The sequence below is a fragment of the Hyperoodon ampullatus genome (assembly GCF_949752795.1).
Source record: "Hyperoodon ampullatus genome assembly, chromosome: 14".
Classification (NCBI taxonomy): Eukaryota; Metazoa; Chordata; class Mammalia; order Artiodactyla; family Ziphiidae; genus Hyperoodon; species Hyperoodon ampullatus.
This window is the reverse complement of record NC_136927.1, coordinates 18,135,372-18,155,109: the sequence shown is the minus strand read 5'-3', so window position 1 is coordinate 18,155,109 and position 19,738 is coordinate 18,135,372. Positions and strand designations below refer to the sequence as shown.

General features: G+C 41.2%; 1 protein-coding gene across 1 annotated transcript in view; it reads left to right on the top strand.

Annotated features, from left to right (window-relative positions):
- Positions 1-19,738, top strand: part of KIZ (kizuna centrosomal protein) — a 112,896-nt gene that overhangs the window by 42,382 nt on the left and 50,776 nt on the right. The window contains exon 6 of the mRNA XM_079719598.1: positions 137-452. Within this exon, the coding sequence (XP_079575724.1) occupies positions 137-452 (316 nt within the window). The remainder of the gene's footprint in view (positions 1-136; positions 453-19,738) is intronic.

Below are 19,738 nucleotides of genomic sequence, written 5' to 3'. Positions count from 1 at the left end.
AAATACTGTAGTTCGCTGTGGATTGTTTATACACGTCTCAAACAGATGAGCAGCTCTGCTCTGGGAGGTAGGACGTCTCACCCCTTGCTGCCGCCTGAAGTCAGTGATCAGTAATCTGTTCATATCCCCGTTACAGATCATCCTCCTCACTGGGACCCAGAGGCACAGGAGCCCTGCAGAAAAATGTGGGAAGAGCAGGAGGAGGAGAGTGAGAGCAGCAGCAGTGACCTCACAGTTTCTGTAAGTGAAGAGGATCTGATTTTAAGGAGTCCAGAACCACAGCCAAATCCAGGTGACACGGTGGAGGAAGACGATGGAATAGAGGCCTTAAATTTAATTCGCTCCAAGCAAGAAAGAGACGCCCCATCCACTGAAAAACATAATTGCATTTTGCAAACCCTAAGTTCTCCAGATTCAAAAAAGGAATCCTCCACTAACTCGCCAACAAGAGAGTAAGCCATTCAATTTTTTTCACTGTTCTGTTTTTAGTTATAGACATTTTTAGAGACCATTCCACTGGGAGTATATTATTGAACACTCAGCCATGAATGTATATAAGTTCCTTAAGTCTCATAAATAGTCTTTTAGATAAGGACTCATTTCTTTTCTTCTTTTCTTTTTTTTTTTATGAAATAGCTTTAAAAGCCTGAATATCATTGAAATCATGGTGATTGGCAGTTTATAATTATATCTAAAGAATCCCTGGTTAATTCATAAGTCATTCCCCCCACCCCCTACCTGCCATCCTTTTGGAAAATCAGTCATTTTGGAGTTGTAGTAACACAGGTGACAAACACTTAAACTTCCTAGGAATTCAGCTTTTGAGACTAAGAACTTTGTATCTAATTAATTTGCTTAATCCTTCTATCCCTTGCCAGAGTGTCATTTTCATCATACAATTAAATATGCATTAATAAGTTTTTGTAATTTTATATCTAAGGCAGCTTTCATTTTCTGAAGGTAAAAGTGAGGACATTGGAGTCTTTAAGGGTAAATAGGAACATCGGTGCTATATATTTTGAACACTTATAATATCCAAGTCATAAAAGCTCATATGTGGTTTTTTACTGTTAATCAGAGATCGTGGAATTGTAGAAAACATGGAAACTGTTGAGAACCAATTCTGCAATAAAAGTAGCACAAATAGCATCAAATCTCTTAGGGATACAAGGAACTTAAGTACACAACCCGAGGTAGAGCTCGCCTTTTAAAATGAGGATACCAAGGCCAGGGGCATAGGAGTGGCACATAGGCCATGGGGGCTGACCCTCCACCCAGCCTCGCCGACCCCACCCCACCCCACCCCCAGAATGTTGTTACACTATGATACCATCTGTCTGTGTCTTTCCAGCAGTCCCAGCAACAGTGGAAAGCCAGGCGGGTGTTCTTGTATGCATGGGTGCATGTTCTTTTTAAAGCACCATTGAACCTTTTAATATATTGCCTCTTACCACTCATTACCTACTTATGGTGAAAAGTTTAATTTATAGTCTGATTGCCTCCAAACTGATGTTCAAGGCATACTTATTAAGAGCATCCAAGTACAAAGTATTTGCGCCGTGGATGGAAGAACCAACGTGGTTCTTGTCCTTGGGAGGCTGGCTTTATTGCAGAGGCAAGCCAGATGGGTTTTTCTAGTAATAATACTTCTCTCTCATCAAGGAAGTACGGGTATTACATACCATTAATACATCATTAGAAACTTTATTACTAAAAAGAGAATGTTTCTATTTTAGGTTTGTATTTGCAGGCTTCTTTTTATAGTTCATTGGACAAGTTAGTATTTTGGTAGGCTAACTGGAGGACTAGTGTACTTACCCAGGACTCAGTCCTTTTCTGAGATGAAAAAAGTTGAGTGTGTATAGAATTAAGAACCTTCTATCTCCTATTCTCCTATGTGAATGACTGTTTCCTGTGACCCTAAAACCAAGCTCCTTGAAATGTTGGGATATAGTTTTCCAAAAGTTGTTGGAAAATAGGGGCATTTGGGGAATTTTTGAAAGTCTGTTTTAATAGAATGCCCCCAGAATGAAAGGTCAGTCAGCAGTGGTGGTTTTCTGTGTCCGTGTTACCAAATTTGAGTCTGTTGATTTTCTGTGGTGAAAGTCCTCCCCAGGCATAGGTTGATGCTGGTTTTAAATGGTGCTGGCTAACTTGCCGACTCCCCACTGCTCTTGAGGGGCCTGCATTCTCTTCTTTCCTCTCTAGCATTTGCTCTTCTTCTTTGCTCAGAGGGTTGATTATTAACCTGAGCCTGTGACTTCATACTTACAGAGTACCGCTCTGACCTCAGAGGTTCTCAGTTTACTTTAGGATCTGTTGAGGGCCTGAAGAGAAATTACTAGAAGGGATTTTAGTTAACAAAGGTGAAGAGGTGGGACAAAGGAAGACACACAGAAGGATTTGAACAGGAAACTGGAACCTCTGATTTGATGAGAGTAATGATGATGACTTCAGACACACCTGGGAGATACTGCACTCTGGTTCCAGGACACAATAAAACGAGTCTCTTGAGAAGGCGACTCACACGAATATTTTGGTTCCCTAGTGCATCCGTGTTGTGGCATGTTTCAGAACTTCATTTATTTTTATGGCTGAATCATAGTCCAATGTATGGATAAACCACATTTTGTTTATCCACTCATCTGTTGATGGACACTGGGGTTGCTTCCACCTTTAAAAGCCAAGTGACTTTGAGAAGCTTCATGGCCTGCTCCCATGGCTACCTCCAGATATTGAGCATGTGATTCATGCACATGAGCTGACCCTCCATTGCAAGCTGCAATTAACTCTTCTCAGAAGAACGCTTACTACAATGAAGCTGCACAAAATAAATATTGAAAAGGAGGCCCTTGAATCTTTTATTTTCTTAAGGAGTGAGTAGTTTGCTACAAATGTCGGTACAAAGCCCCATGACTTAAAACACCAGACATTTATTATTTGTCATGCGACAGGTGGTTGGCCCAGTGTCAGTTGGGGCCACAGGGATAACTTGGCCACTTGTCCCTCATCTGGGAGATTAGTCCAACCTCAGTCACCTGGTGGAGGTAGCAGAGTTCCCAAGACAGCAAGAGGGCAAGGCCAGTGCACAGATGCTTCTTAAGTGTCTGCTTGCATCATGTTTGCTAATGTCCCATTGGCTAAAAACATTCACAGGGCCCAGCACAGTGTCAGAAGGTAGATAAAGACAGCCCATCTCTTGATGAGGTGAGTGGCAGAGTTGCGTTGCAAAGGGTGTGTATCCAGGGACAAGAAGTTTATCGTCATTTTTTGTAACCCACCACTGTACTTTAGGACAAATTCAAATAAAGATAAGCTTGATGTGAATCCAAAGGGTCAGGAAAGGTTTTATACAGGTGTTGGTGCAGCATGTTAAAGGATGTACAGGTTTGAATAAGGAGGAGGAGGGGAGGGGTGGATTAGGTCTGAAGGAAGAGTGCAACTAGGAACGCAGGTACAGAGAACGCAAGGAGGAAGGGGGCAGGCAGAGGCTGTGGCTGAAGGCTTATCCGTGAGGGGTTGTCAGAGTGGAGGTTTGAATTGTCTCCTGGGACATGGTTGAGAAAGGCCTTGAGTATCCAGTTAACGTATTTAGAGTTATCTCTATGTTTTGCAGAACTGTTGAAGGCTATTTTGAGAGAAGGGTAGTATGGTGAATCACTTGATCTAGGAGAATTAATCTGATGTTAGTTTCCTCAGGATGACTTACCCATGAGGTAGCCAGAATTCTGAGATGGCCCCCGAGATTCCTGCCTCTGGTGTACACCTGTATGATCCGCTCGCCTTGAGCGTGGGCAGGACAGTGAGGGGGATGGAGCTGCCTGCCGTGATTAGGGTGTCATATGACAGAGATGAAGAATTTTGCAGATAATAAAAGGACTTATCCAGATTGGACCTGATGTAAGTAGATCAGGCTTTAAAAAGGACTGGGCTCAGAGATTCAAAGCAGCTGAGATATTCTCCTGTTTACCTGCCATCTTGTGGAGGCCACGTGGCAAGAAGTGGTGTGCAGCATCTAGGAGCTGAGGGCCTCAGTCCTTCCGTCATAAGGAACTGAACTCTGCCAGATACCAGTGAACCCGGAAGAGGACCCTGAGTCTTAGATGAGATTGCATCCCAGCCGACACCTTGATTTCAGCCTCGTGACACTGAGTGGAGACCCCACTAACCCATACCCAGACCCCAGACCCCTGGGAACTGTGAGATAAATTTGTGTTACATGCTAAATTTGTGGTAATTTGTTATGTAGCAATAGGAAATTAATACAATTGAAGAACTGGAATCAAGGATTATAACTTTGCAAGGATTGTATGGGTAGAAGTCGCTACACATAACAGGCTGAATCAGATGTGTTCAGGGTCCAGTGTGGGAGCACAGGATGACAGGGGGTCGGAGTGAGCAGCCTAGCAGCCAGAATAACCTGTGCTTTCTGTTCCCTGTACCCTCACCATCTGAGCAAGTGCCTTTTCACACAGGGCCACATGCAGGTGAGCAGGGATGCAAGGGGGTAGACCGGTAGGGACCTAGAAAAGTGGGTGTGCACATCTGTATTAACCAACAAGCTGTTTCTCATGCAAACGTTATTTCTCTGGTTCTTTCTCTAGTGAATGAAGCAATGTATTGAGAGTTTTTTGTTTTGCTCTGTTTGTTTACAAATGCATAATGTCATCCAAAGTAGTTTTACTGTCTAAAAATTCCCTTTGCTCCATCTACTCCTCTCTCTTTCCTCCCCATCACCCAAACCTCTGGTAACCACTGATTTTTTTTATTGTCTCTGTAGTTTTACCTTTTCCAAATGTCATGTACTTGGAGTTAGACAGTATGTGGCCTTTTCAGATCGACTTCTTTCACTAAGCAGTATGCATTTTAGATTTCGTCCTGTCTTTTCATGGCCTGATAGCTCATTTCTTTTCAGTGCTGAATAATATTCCATTATCTGGATATACCACAGTTTATCCATTCATCTACTGAAGAGCATCTCTGTGGCTGCCACGTTTTGGCAATTATGAATAAAGCTGCTGTAGACATCCGTGTGGAGGTTTTTGTGTAGACATAGGGTTTCAACTCATTTGGGTAAATATACCGAGGAGCACAATTCTGGAGTGTATGGTTAGACTATGTTTAGCTTTGTAAGAAACCCCCAAATTGTCTTCCACAGAGGCTGTACCTTTTTTTTTTTTTTTTTTTTTTTTTTTTTTTTTTTTTTTTGTGGTACGCGGGCCTCTCACTGTTGTGGCCTCTCCCGTTGCGGAACATAGGCTCCGGACGCGCAGGCTCAGCGGCCATGGCTCATGGGCCCAGCCGCTCCGCGGCATGTGGGATCCTCCCAGACCGGGGCACGAACCCGTCTCCCCTGCATCGGCAGGCAGACTCTCAACCACTGCGCCACCAGGGAAGCCCGAGGCTGTACCATTTTTATTCTCACGAACAATGAATGAGAGTTCTTGTTGCTGTACATCCTTGTCAGCATTTGGTGTTGTCGGTTTTCTCGATTTTAGCCATCCTAATAGGTATGTTATGATATCTTGTTGTTTTCATTTGCAATTCCCTGATGACATAGGATGTTGAGCACCTTTTCATGTACTTATTTACCATTTATATATCTTCTTTGGTGAGATGTCTGTTCAGATCTTTTGCCTATTTTTTAATTGGGTTGTTCATTTTTTTATTGTTGAGGGGTTTTTTTAAAATAAATTTATTTATTTTTATTTTTGGCTGTGTTGGGTCTTTGTTGCTGCACATGGGCTTTTCTCTAGTTGCAGTGAGCAGGGGCTACTCTTCGTTGCGGTGCACGGACTTCTCATTGGGTGGCTTCCCTTGTTGCTGAGCATGGGCTCCAGGCACTTGGGCTTCAGTAGTTGTGGCTCACGGGCTGTAGAGTGCAGGCTCAGTAGTTGTGGTACACGGACTTAGTTGCTCCGCGGCATGTGGGATCTTCCCAGACCAGGACTCGAACCCGTGTCCCCTGCATTGGCAGGCGGATTCTTAACCACTGCGCCACCAGGGAAGCCCTTATTGTTGAGTTTTAAGAGCTCTTTGTATATTTCAGATACAGGTCCTTTATCAGAGAGATAATGTGATTTTCAAATATTTTCTCCCAGTCTGCAGCTTGTCTTTCCATTTTCTTGACAGTGTCTTTTTCAGAACAGAAGATTTTGTTTTTGTTTTCTTTTATTTCTTTTTTTAAGCCACTCTAGGGGTGGCTGGCACCAGCAACAAGTTCCACCACTGCTGCTGGTATGAGCTACTCAAGGCACCAACCAGCCACCTTGAGAGCCCCAGAAGTTTTTCATTTTAATAAAGTCCAGCTTATCAATTTTGTCCTTTCATTGTGTGTTTGGTATTGTATCTAAAAATCATCACCAAATCCAAGGTCACCTAGACTTCCTCTTATGTTATCTTCTAGAAATATTATAGTTTTGCATTTTACATTTAGATCTGTGATCATTTTGAGTTAATTTTTATGAAAGATATAAATAAGGTCAGTGTCTAGATTTATTTTTTTTCATGTGGATATGTGGATATCTATTTGTTCCAGTACCATCTGTTGAAAAGACTGTCCTTTCTCCATTGAATTGTCTTTGCTCCTTCATAAAAGAACAGTTGACTATATTTGTGTGGGTCTATTTCTGGGCTCTGTATTCTGTTCCATTATCTATTTGTCTGTTTTTTCACCAATACCATACTGTCTTGATTATGGCTGCTTTATAAGTAAATCTTGAAGTCGTGAAGTGTCAGGTCTCTGACTTCATTTTTCTTCAGTGCTGCATTGGCTGCTCTGAGTCTTTTGCCCTTCTCTATAAATTTTAGAATCTATTTGTCACTGTCGCCCCCCAAAAAATAACTTGCTGGAATTTTGACTGAAATTGTATTGAATCCATAGATCAAGTTGGGAAGCGCTGACATCTTAACAGTGCTGAGTATTCCTATGCATGAAATTGGAATATCTCTCCATTTATTTAGATGTTGATTTCTTTCATCAGTTTTGCAGTTTGCTTCTTGCAGTTCTTGTACATATATTGTTAGACTTATTCTTAAGTACTTCTTTTTTTGGTGCTAATGTAAATGGTATTGTGTTTTTAATTTTAAATCCCAATTACTCATTGCTGCTGTATAGGAAAGGAATTGACTTTTGTATATTAACCTTATATCCTGCAACATTGCTATAATCATTGATTGGTTCCAGGGTTTTGGAGTTTTTTGCTTGATTCTTTGGCATTTTCCACATAGACAAGCATGTCATCTTTGATTAAAGGCAGTTTTATTTCTCTTTTAATCTATGCCTTGTATTTCCTTTTTCTGTCTTATTGTATTAGTTAGGACTTCTAGTACAGTGTTGAGTAGTAGTGGTGAGAAGGGACATTCTTGCCTTGTTCTTGATCTTATAGGGAAGGAATCTTGTTCTTCCCCATTAAGCATAATGTTAGCTGTAGGTTTTTTTGTAGGTGTTCTTTACCAAGTTGAGGAAGTTCCCCTCTATTCCAGGTCTGAGAGTTTTTATCATGAATGAATGTTGACTTTTTCTTATGTTTTTTCTATACCTAATGATATGATCATCTGATTTTTCTTCTTTAACCTGTTGTGATGGATTTCATTCATTAATTTTCAAATGTTGAATCAGCCTTCCATGCCTGGGATAAAATTCATTTGGTCATGGTGTATAATTTTTTTATACATTGATGGAGTCAGCTTGCTAATATTTTGTTAAGGATTTTTGCATCTGTGTTCATGAGAGATACTGATCTGTAGTTTTCCTTTCTTCTGATGTCTTTGTTTTGGGTATAAAGGTGTAACGCTAGCTTTATAAAATGAGTTAGGAAGTATTCCCTCTGCTTCTATCCTCTGAAAGAGATTGTAGAGAATTGGTATAATTTCTTCTTGAAATATTCAGTAGAATTCACCAGTGAACCCAACTGGGCCTGGTGCTTTGTTTTGGAAGATTATTATTGATTCAGTCTCCTTAACATATATGGTTCTACTCATATTACCTACATCTGTTTGTGTGAGATTTGGTAGATTGTATCCTTCAAGAAATTGGTCCATTTCATCTAAGTTAAGAAATTTGTGAGCATAGAGTTCTTATTACTCCTTTATTATCCTTTTAATGTCCATGGGATCAATAATGATAGTCTCTTATTTCTAATATCTGTGTCTTCTCTCTTTTTTTCTTGGTTAGCCTGGTGTTATAGACTGAATTTGTTTGTGTCCCCAAAATTTATATGTTGAAGCCCCAGTTCCCAAGTGACTATATTTATAGATAAGATCTGTGAAGAGGCGATAAAAAGTTAAATGATGTCATAAGGGTGAGGCCCTAATCCTGTAGAGGTGGTGCCCTTGTAAGAAGAGGAAGAGACACCAGAGCTCTTCCTTCTGTGCTATGTGAGGACACAGAAGGGGGCCAATCTGCAAGTCTCACCAGGGACCAAATCAGTCAGCACCTTGACCTTGGACTTCCCTGCCTCCAGAATTATGAAAAATAAATTCCTGTTGTTTAACACAGTTTGTGGTATTTTGTTATGGCAGCCTGAGCAGACAAATACACCTGACTAGAGGTTTATCCATTTTGGTTTGTTTCTTTTTTAAATAACCAGCTTTTTGCTTTGTTGATTTTCTTTTTTGTTCTCTTGTTTTCAATTTCATTGGTTTCTGATCTAAATTTTATTATTTCTCCTGCTTGCTTTGGATTTAACTTGCTCTTTTTTCTCATTTCCTAGGGTAGAAGCTTTGGTTATTTATTTTAGATCTTCTAAAGCATGCATTTAATGTTATAAATTTCCCCGTAAGCACTGTTTTCTCTGCATCTCATAAATTTTGATAAATTGTATTTTCATTTTCATTCAATTCAAAATATTTAAAAATTTCTCTTAAGACTTCTTCTTTGACCAGTGTGCTATCTAGAATATGTTGTTTAATCTCCAAATATTTTTAGCTTTCCTGTTATCTTTCTGTTATTGATCTTATTGTGATCTGAGAGCATACTTTCTATGACTTTTGTTCTTTTAACTTTGTTGAGGTGTGTTTTATGGCCCAGAATGTGGTTTATCTTGGCAAATGTTCCATGTGAGCTTGAGAATAATGTGTATTTTGCTGTTGTTGGATGAAGTGTCCTATATATGTCAGTTAGATCAAGTTGATTAATGGTGCTCTCCAGTTCAGCTGTATCCTTGCTGACTGTTTACCTGCTAGATATATCAGTTACTGGTATAGGTGAGTTGAAGTATTCAGCTGTAAGAGTGGATTTATCTGTTTCTTCTTGCAGTTCTGCCAGTTTTTGCTTATGTATTTTGATGCTCTGTTGTTGCATACATACACATTAAGGATTTTTATGATATTCCTAGGTGTGCTGTTTTGGGTGTGTATCCTGCTTGGTGTTCTCTGAACTTCCTGGACCTGTGGTTTGGAAAATTCTCAGCCATTATTTCTTCAGATATTCCTTCTGCTCCTTTCTCTCTTTTATCTTCTAGTATTCCCATTACTTTTGTAAGTTTTGTAAGAGATTTCCAAACTGTCTACCAAAGTGGCTGTAGCATTTTGCATTCTTACCAGCAATGAATGGGAGTTCTTGTCGCTCCACATCCTCACCACCATTTGGTGTTATCAGTGTTCTGGATTTGGGCCTTCTTATCATGTGCAGTGGTATTTCATTGTTGTATGTATGTATGTATGTATGTATGTATGTATGGCTGTTCTATGTGGCTTGTGGGATCTTAGGGTCCTGACCAGAGATTGAACTCATGCCTCCTGCAGTGGAAGCATGGAGTCTTAACCAGACCGCCAGGGATTTCCCCTCATTGTTGTTTTAATTTGCATTTCCTTGATGACATAGAATGTGGAACATCGTTACATATGCTTATTTACTGTATGTACATCTTCTTTGGCGAGATTTCTCTTAAGGTCTTTGGCCCAGTTTTAGTTGAGCTGTTATTTTTCTTATTGTTGAATTTTAAGAGTTCTTTATATATTTTGGATAATAGTCCTTTATCAAACGTGTCTTTTGCAAATATTTTCTCCCAGTATGTGGGTTGTCTTCTCATTCTCTCGGCGTTATCTTTTGTAGAGTATGAGTTTTTCCTTTTAACCAAGTCCAGCTTATCAATTAATTCTTTCATGGATCCATGCCTTTGGTGTTGTATCTAAAAAGTCATCGCCGTATCCAAAGTCATTTAGGTTTTCTCTTATGTTATCTTTTAGGAGTTTTATAGTTTTGTGTTTTACGTTTAGAACTGTGAACCATTTTGAGTAAATTTTTGTGAAGGGTATGTCTGTGTTTGGATTCTTTTCTTTTTTTGTTTTTTTGCATGTGGATGTCCACTTGTTACAGCATGTTGATGAAAAGTTAACTTTTGGGGGGCTGGTTATCTTTCATTTGAAGATATTTTTTTATTGAGATATAATTGACATATAACTTTATATTAGTCTCAGGTGTACAACATAGTGATTTGATATTGGTATACATTGCAAAATGATCATCACAGTAAGGCTAGTAACATCCAGCACCACACATAGTTAAAAATTTTTTTTATTGGGAAAATTTTAAGGATTTACTCTCTTAACAACCTTCAAATATATACTACAGTATTATTAACTATAGTCACCATGCTCTATGTTACATCCCCAGAACTTATTTTATAACTGGAAGTTTGTACACTTTACTGCCTTCACCCATTTGGCCTCCTCCCACCCTTTGCCCACCTCTGGCAACCACCAAACCACCAATCTGTTTTCTGTATCTATTAATTGAGGGTTTTTTTTAGATACTACATATAAGTGAGATCATACAGCATTTGTTTTTCCCTGACTGATTTATTTCACTTAGCATAATGCCCTCAAAGTCCCATCCATGTTGTCACAAATTGCAGGATTTCCTTCTTTTTTATGGCTGAATAATATTCCATTGTAAATATATAGCACAATTTCTTTATCCACTCATCCATCACTGGACACTTAGGTTGCTTCCATATCTTGACTATTGCAAATGATGCTTCAGTGAACCTGGGGGTGTGTATATCTCTTCAAGTTAGTGTTTTCATTTCCTTCAGATAAATACCCAGAACTGGAATTGCTGGATCATATGGTAGTTCTATTTTTAATTTTTTGAGGAACCTCCATACTGTTTTCCATAGTGGCTGCACCAATTTACATTCCCACCAACAGTGCACAAGGGTTCCCTTTTCTCTCCCTTTTCTCCTTGCCAACACTTGTTATTTCTTTTCTTTTTGATGTTAGCAATTCTAACATGTGTAAGATGATACCTCATTGTGGTTTTTATTGCATTTCCCTGATGATCAGTGATGTTGAGAACCTTTTCATGTACTTGTTGGCTATCTGTATATCTTCTTTGGAAGGATGTCTATTCAGATCCTCTGCCCATTTTTAATCAGATTGTTTGGGTTTTTTGCTGTTAAGTTGTATGAGTTCTTTATATATTTTGGATATTGACCCCTTATCAGACAAATGATAGGCACATATTTGCTCCCATTCAGTAGGTTGCCTTTGTATTTTGTTGCTGGCTTCCTTTGCTGTGTAGAATTTTTTTAGTTTGATATCATCCCACTTGTCTATTTTTGCTTTTGTTGCCTGTGCTTTTGGTGTCATATCCATGATATCTTTGCTAGGACCAGTGTCAGGTAGCTTTTCTCCTATGTTTTCATCTAGGAGTTCTGCAGCTTCAGTTCTTACATTTAAGTCTTTAATCCATTTTGAGTTGATTTTTGTATGGTGTAATATAAGGGTCCAGCTTTGTTCTTTTGCATGTAGCTATCCAGTTTTCCAACACCATTTGTGGAAGAGATTGTCTTTTCCCCATAGTGTATTTTCCCCATCGTGACACTCTTGTCGAAGATCAGTTGGCTGTATGTGCATGGCTTTATTCTGTTCCATTCGTCTATGTCTATATTTATGCCAGTACCATGCTGTTTTGATTACTGTAGCTTTGTAATATGTTTTAAAACAAGAAAGTGAGTCCTCCTGCTTTGTTCTTTTTTCTCAATATTATTTTGGCTATTCAGAGTCCTTTGTGGTTCCAAATGAATTTTAGGATTGTTTGCTATTTTTCTGTAAAAAATGCCACTGGGAGGTTGAGGGATTGCATTGAATCTGTAGATCATGTTGGGTAGTATATACATTTTAACAGCATTAAGTCTTCAAACCCATGAACACAAGTTGTCTTTCCATTTATTTGTGTTTTCTTTAATTTCTTTCAACAGAGTTTTGTAGTTTTCGATGTACAACTTGCCTCCTTGGTTAAGTTTATTTTTAAGTATTTTGTTCTTTTTGTTTTTTGTTTTTTAACAACGTAACAGGAGTAACAGTTTTTAAAAAAATATTTATTTGGCTGCATCGGGTCTTAGTTTTGACATGCGGGATCTAGTTCCCTGACCAGGGATCAAACCCGGGGCCCCCTGCATTGGGAGCACGGAGTCTTAACTGCCGGACCACAAGGGAAGTCCCTGTTTTGTTCTTTTATGCTATTGTAAATGGGATTATTTTCTTAATTTCCCCTTTAGATTGTTCATTGTATAGAAATGCAACTGATTTTTTGTGTGTTGACTTTGTATCCTGCAACTCTACTGAATCATCATAGTATAAATGCGTTTTAAAGCCATGGGCCCTGAGAGGACCATTAGGAAGTAAGCATACATAGGAAAGCACCCCAAGGCCTGACTCCACATTCAAGGTCAGGAAGATCAGAAGGAACCAGAAAAGGAGTCTGGGAGGAGTCTGCAGTGAAGAGTGAGGAGAACTGAGGGCCAGGCTTGTGCTATAGATGCCAAGTAGAGTGTTTTAAGTGGGGTTTAGAGAGATTAAATAACCTTCCTAGGGCACACAGCTGGCTGGAGGTGCAGGTGATGTCCAGCCTGGCGGGCAGATGCCAGAAGTCATGCTCCTAATTTCTGTGCTCTGCCATGCAAATCACAACCATGACGGTGGTGGTGTTCCCTTCAGTAGCACCAACTCTGTACCAGACACTGTTGTGAGAGCTTTATTTATAATAACCCATTTATTCCTATTGCCATCGTCATCTTATAGAGGCGGAAACTGAGAAACAGAGAGGTTGTTCAGAGTCACAAAGTGGCTCAGTGTGCTTTGAACTCAGCCGTCTGGGTCCAGAGTCTGCATTCTTAACTGTCTGTCAATTATTCTCTCCACTGCCTACGTAACTGGAGTGTCATCAAGGATAATATTTCATAAGGTTGAATAAGGAAGCTCAAGAAACAAATAGATTCTTTAATTAGAAAAAGAAAAGAAAACCAAGCAGCGGCAGTTTGACCTTTGGCTCTGTGCATATTGATTTTTGTGCCTTCCAGCCTCAAATAAGCTGATGAAGTGCTATGTACCTTTCTTCCAGCTTGAACAAAGTACTTGCAGAGTTGCTTTGTTCTTTCTCCCCCTGGAGCATGCCTGAAAGCTAAATATAATACTGCCTTTTAAGCTAAGTCAAATGAAAGCCTTGGTTTCTCAGGGTCCTAAAAATGCGATCACATAGATTGAATCTCATCCAGTGATTTTAATTTAGCCCCTCTCAGAAGTTAAATATAGGAAGGAAATTCTTGCATCTGAGAAAGACTTGCTGGTGGAAATCATGTTGCCTGGAGTAATAGGTTACAACCAAATTCTTTAGAATTTACCCAGCGTTCACTTTTAGAGGAGCTGGAAGCACATTGATAAATGCAGTGTTCCTTCTGATGTGATGGCACCTTCAGATATCTGTTCTCAGTTGTTTTTTTTCTTCACTGTCGCTTGTTTTTCCTGGACATGACCTCTGCCCCTCAGTACAGGTGCTCCCTTGAGCTTTTTCTTGCCACTCCACATATTCTGGCTTTTGTTCTCAAAGTAAGGCTGTGAATTACACTTCTGGAAAAAAATAACCCCGTGCCGGGGTGGGGGTGGGGTGGGCAGTGCATCCCCTTCACGTTCTACCTGGCACTTCATTCTCCAGTCTTGCCTGTGCCTCTCCTGTTAGCTCATCTGTTTTGATCTGAAAAATCTGAGACTTTTCTTATCTTTGTTTTGGTTTAAATTTTTAAAGTCCATAACCAGGTTTTCAAGAGGGTAGTAATCCTGAGACCTGATTGTCAGCAGAGTAGGCAGTAATTACAGCCATTATCACCTGGTGTGTATACAGATGTTAAAAGAACTCTCCATTGACCAGCCTCAGCCTGGTGTCCCACCTTTGCCAGCCATCTCATCACAGGCTGCTGGCCTCAGTCAGAAGAGGTGACCTGGAGCGAAGGCAGTGTGGGGAATGCTGAGAAGCACTTGCAAAGTTTACGAAAGAGCCTCTTTCACCAGCAAGACAGGTCTGCTGATGAAAATTTCCTCCATTTTTGTTTGATTACTTATTCCAGTTCTTAAATGCTTATATGTATATTCAGGTTTTCATGTATTTTGAGTCAGTTTTGAAAATCTATAGTGTACTAGAAAGAGATCCATTTTCTAAGTTTTCAAATTTCTGGGCATATTTTATATTTTAGAATTTCTACTTTGTCAATAATTATGTCCCCTTTCTTCTTTGCTCTTTTTTGGAATGACTTTTATATATATAAAATATATGAGTTTCAGGAAGAAACCTAAAGAGGATTTACATTTGCTCCTGGCAGCGTCTCGGGCAGAAGCAGTCCTGGGTTACTTTCATCCAAGTCTGAGAATTGAGATGGGTTGAAGCCAGGCTTTGGTCCCTCTGAGGGCCAGACTATATCTGTTTCACCCTTATCTGTAGGAAGTAGCCCTATGAGTTTCCAGTGCCAAGTGTGGATGGTTTATTAGGGTTCCCCTTCCTTGAGTTTTTATTCTCTTGCTCTCTGAGGTCATCCAGAGCTCCACTCAGCTTCTCACACTATTAGCTACCTTTTCAGAAATTGACACGTGCCCTTCAAAGAAAAGGTGCCCCCAAATGTTAGGCTCATCTCTCTGAATTTCCTTTTTCTCTAGATTTTGATCCTGTAGTTCTTTCCTACTTTATCTCTCTAATGTTATCAAAGACATATTTTTATATATATTTTTTGGTCTTAATTCAAGGATTAGCTTGCATTACCAACAAGAAGCTGAAGTCCTTATCTTAGGTACTTTTTTTTTTTTTTTTTAGTTTGCAGAGGTTTTTTTTTAGGTACTTTTTAAGATAAGTGTTATTACTGAAGGATAGCATGCATGCAGAAAAGTGAACAAATCTTGAACATGCTGCTCTACTAATTATGACAGGTGAATACGTGGTCACCCCGCCCAGGCAAGAAACAGCATCAGCACCCAAGCCTCCCCCTCCCTTCCCCACCGTGTCCCCTGCTCCCGTCTCCCTCACAGTTACTTCTGCTTGGCCTCTGCTTCCTTTCTGAAGACCTAGGAAACCGGATCTCATTTGGCCGCTTTCACTTTTAATTATGAAACGCATAGTTTGGGCCACATCATTTCTAATTTGGTTTGCCCTTTACCTTTTAAATCTGTTCCTGGGACGGCTTTCTCCCCTTGCATGTCATCTTTCTTCCCTTGTGATGAGCCCTCTCGAGTCTGTTAACAATTTGTCCCTTCAGATTGTACACAATACTTTCTTGTTTTCCTGTGTGTGATTTCTAGAAAGCCTTCCAAACTGATGACCATGTGCTGACACGTAGAATATGCTATTTCAGGATGTGGTTGTGTTTTATATACATTTATGAACAATTACCCAGAATATGAACCTGTTGCCTTATTTTATTTCTCGTATCAGGCTAGCCCTGCCCCTGATTTCCTTTCTTGAACTAGAAATGATCACAAGAAACAAATCAGGAATTGTTTGGTTTGGAATGTTCTCTTGATCTCTCCTTGCTCTAGACATATTGTGAAATTGCAGGAACAGTGGCAGAGCCATAACCTATTGTGACTGTGATCTTGGATCTCCTTTTGGCTGGTATCACCATTGACTAATCGAACTTGACTTCTCAGTTCTCATTTATCACCTTCATCAGATTCACTTTTTCGGCACAAGCACCGGGTACAGTGGCTGGCATATGTTGGCATCTGATAATTAATTAGTTCATGGTGATCTGATATGATGGTTCCAGAAGTCAGGACTCAGGGATGTCCATGAGGTAAAACAGGAATGGCCAACCTTTTTTTAAAGTTAGAAATGAACTTGGCTTCTGTCTCTCCCACTTCTGACTCTTGGCAGTTTGGTAGATTTAATTTCTAGCATCGAAGAATCAGAATCCTGACAAAATGGACATTTTATTTTAGTTGGTCCTTTTCATTGAGAAATGGTGGGTATCGTGCCGTGTAAGCATAGCTTGTACTTCGCATCAGCATGTGAGGTCCCCAGTGAGGCCCCAGAACTCAGAGTTCACCCAGGAAATAATCATCCAAATGGGTGTGATAAGTTTTCCTTAAAAATGAGATACCTTCCAGAAACAAGGTAATCAGAGCTGAAAATGTATCATAAAGGAAAACCCTAGTTTGAGCAGCTGTGGGGGACTCTCTGAAGCCAGGATGTGTGAGCAGCGGGAACAAGGTCTGCCTGCAGCGGGAAGGGAAGGCCAGAGGCAGAACTGGGTAGTTGTGTGTTCAGCACCGCTCTGGGGAGAGAAGCGCTGAGTCCAGGGCTGGACAGCCCTGAAGATGTCTGGGGTGGGACAGTGGTGTTTTCCACACTCCACCCTGACCTACCTGAAATCTTTAATATCTCTTTAGGGATAGGCTTGGGTTGTTCTATAAACTTACTATGCTAATATTTGCAACAGTGCTAAGAACCTCTGTCATCTTTGAGTGGGGAGGGGGGCAGCTGCCTGTTTCATGGCCCCAGAGCTCCCTCTCCTGTTGCTCTCCCAGCTTGTCGACAAGGTGGCCTCTTACTCCCCTCCTCACTCCAAGTGGAAGGATGCTTTTTGCTGCCCTGATAGTCCCCGTTCAGCTCCATTCAGAGCTCACTTCCAGAGTTTGTCCTCAGGGCAGACGGCTCCGCACCCACTGCAGTCCCCTCTCCTCACCGTGAAGTGGACCTGGGGACCCCCTTCCAGGTGGGCTGCCCAACTCGGAGGTTCGTGTGCTTGGGCCCAGCAGTGGGGCCTCTGCCTCCATGGCTCTGACCGCACCATGTGGCCACGCCCTGCACAGTCCCTGGGGCCATGGCAGAACCCACTGGCTCTACCCAGGCCTGCACTTCACCGTGAGCCCTGCCCGAGTTGGGTGGATGATGATGGGGAGGGGTCCTCAGAGCAAAACGGGGATCTGTTTCCGGTCGTCGGGTGGCAAACATCAACACTTCCCTCCTCTCTGTTTTGTTGCCGTTTTATTCCTCCTCTTCGGTTCCTCATGGCTCAGCTTCCCTGTTCGTAATCACCTTAACTGATATTTCCCACCTTTGAAGAACAGTCTTTGAGCCATTGATGATAGGCTTCTGGAAAAACCAAATTCATTTTAAGGTGGGATTAGAGAAGGCACATTGGAGCTTGAGACCTGAGTGGGAGGCTTCCCTTCAGGGGAGCTTTGCGGGGAGGGTGTGCAGGTAGGCCAAGCAGATAAGACAACCGAAAACCCAAAGGGAAGCAAAAAGCGAGGCCTTGATATGTTTTCTTGTACTTTTACAGTTGATCTCACCATTTTCAGTCCCTGCTGGGCGACTTACCTTAACCTCCAGGAGAGCTGTGACGAGGAGTCCTGAACCCCCGTCTTCTACGGCTTCCAACTAATTCTCATTTTTTTCTCACTGCTCTCCCTCGTCAGGGTAATTTGTTTTAATTTGCTTGTCATTTTGATGGACTGAATGTGTGTCTAAATCTGCTGCTTAAAGCAATGCTAGACTGGTTTTCTCCATGGCAGTGATGCTCAGACATATTCCACTGGCATTACCCTGCAGTGAGTAAAGTGGTCTTTTCCAAGTTTGTAGAAAATGAATCTTTGTAATTTTGAGAACTTTCTCAAAATCATTTCCCTAAAACTTTGGTACCTGCTATAGCTTGCCTACTAGGAGATAACAAAATGAGTGAGAGTGCCAAATGAATAAGGACGAAAAATATGGAAGCAGCTGATTTTGTTAGCTTTGACAGATTGGCTTTTTATCATGGATATATGTTTGATTTTTATATTGTATATATATATTCATCGTCTGCTTGTAAAAGTTTTTCAGATTTGTGTGATGAAACGAAGTACATTAGTACATTCTGGTGTTTTGCAGAAAGTTCTGTGAACTCCAGGTGTTCTGCCACCTTAAACGCTGAAAAGCACTACTTTCCAGGACCATCGAATCCCTAAACGAATTTTTTATGGTATTGAATCATGGCACTGATGGTCCTTACTGATCAGCTGAAATACAGATTACAAGGACATATGCTGTCCATGGTTGTCTGGAGCATTATTACATCTGTAATCACGAGCACGCTGGGAATTGGTTTCCACCGTTTTGAAAAGTGCACTTACCTGGAATTAGGGATGTGCTTGTCTGACATCCCCTGAACCCCGACACTGACTAGAGAAGCCTTTTCACCTGGTTCCCAGCGTCTACCCAGGGGGGCCAGTTAACTTGGATTGTTTCCCTGCTTTCATCCTGCCTGCCTCTCCTCCACAGTTAATCCATTTGTTCATTCACAATGATGATTTGGTATCATCCACTTTCTTGTTTCTTGTTTCTTCTTTTTGTCTTTGGCATCACTTAAGCAGCTTCTTGGGTGAGTGAGCATTTGAATAATAAAGTGATTCAACTTCTTCATAGTAATACAGTATTGCCTCTCTGAAGGGCCCAGCAGCAAGTGGGCACAGTCTTTTCCTGCAGTCCTGTGTTTGATTTCTACTGACTCCTACAGCAGAGGGCAAGCGTTAATAGCCAAGTGTTCAGTCTCTTTCCTGCAGGTCCCTCCCTGGGTGCTGCTACTGCCATTTCAGTGGCATCATTGAGGTGGACCCAGAACACTGAGTCAGTGACTGCCATGGACCCCACTCCCATTCATCAGACTTAATTGGCCTTGAAGGAGTCTCATATGTCCCTTCTAGGTGAGAAGCGACATAAACACTAACTTATTTCAGGGTCTGAACGTTGCCTGAGCCTCAGCGACCCATCCACCACCCATCATGCCTTCTGGTCTCCCTCCGGTGGTGAAGCCACGCTGGCCCAGCCTGAGCTGGAGACCCTCCTGGTCTCTTCTCCTACAGACGCACCCCTGCGCATGCGCGCGCGCACACACACACACACACACACACACACGCACGCACACGCACACGCACGTACACGTGTGGAGACAGACGTGTACCAACACGGCGAAAGTCTGATGTTTGGTTTTAGGGTCCCCCATCAGTCATTAAGCCCCAGCAAAAATGGTTCTACCCTGACAGTAAAAGATACCCCTTTACCAAAAGCACCTTCTCACGTTTAATTATAGAACCAATGATGATGTCTAATAAAAAAAAATTTTTTTACTATGTTCATAGTATTTTTAAACTTTTCCAAAATACACGGCCTGATTGTATTAAATTTTTGAAAGGCATCAGGTTGTCTGATAATAAGTCATTTACCCTGCATGTTCATTTTGGCAGCAGAGATTTAAAGCCAGGTCACTGTAGGTAACTGGCTCCATAAATCTGTTGTATGCACCTCAGATTGGAGAGCACAGCCAGCACCCTAATGACGACACCCCTCTGGTGACATGTCAGGGATTTAACAGAAACCCAAGGAGCAAATGTTTCCAGCCTTCATCCTCCCAGCAGGGTGGATTTTTATCAACCTGGGTGTTACGTTTGGGACCCACAGAGATTCTTGGCTACTAAGAACTCATTCTGGGTT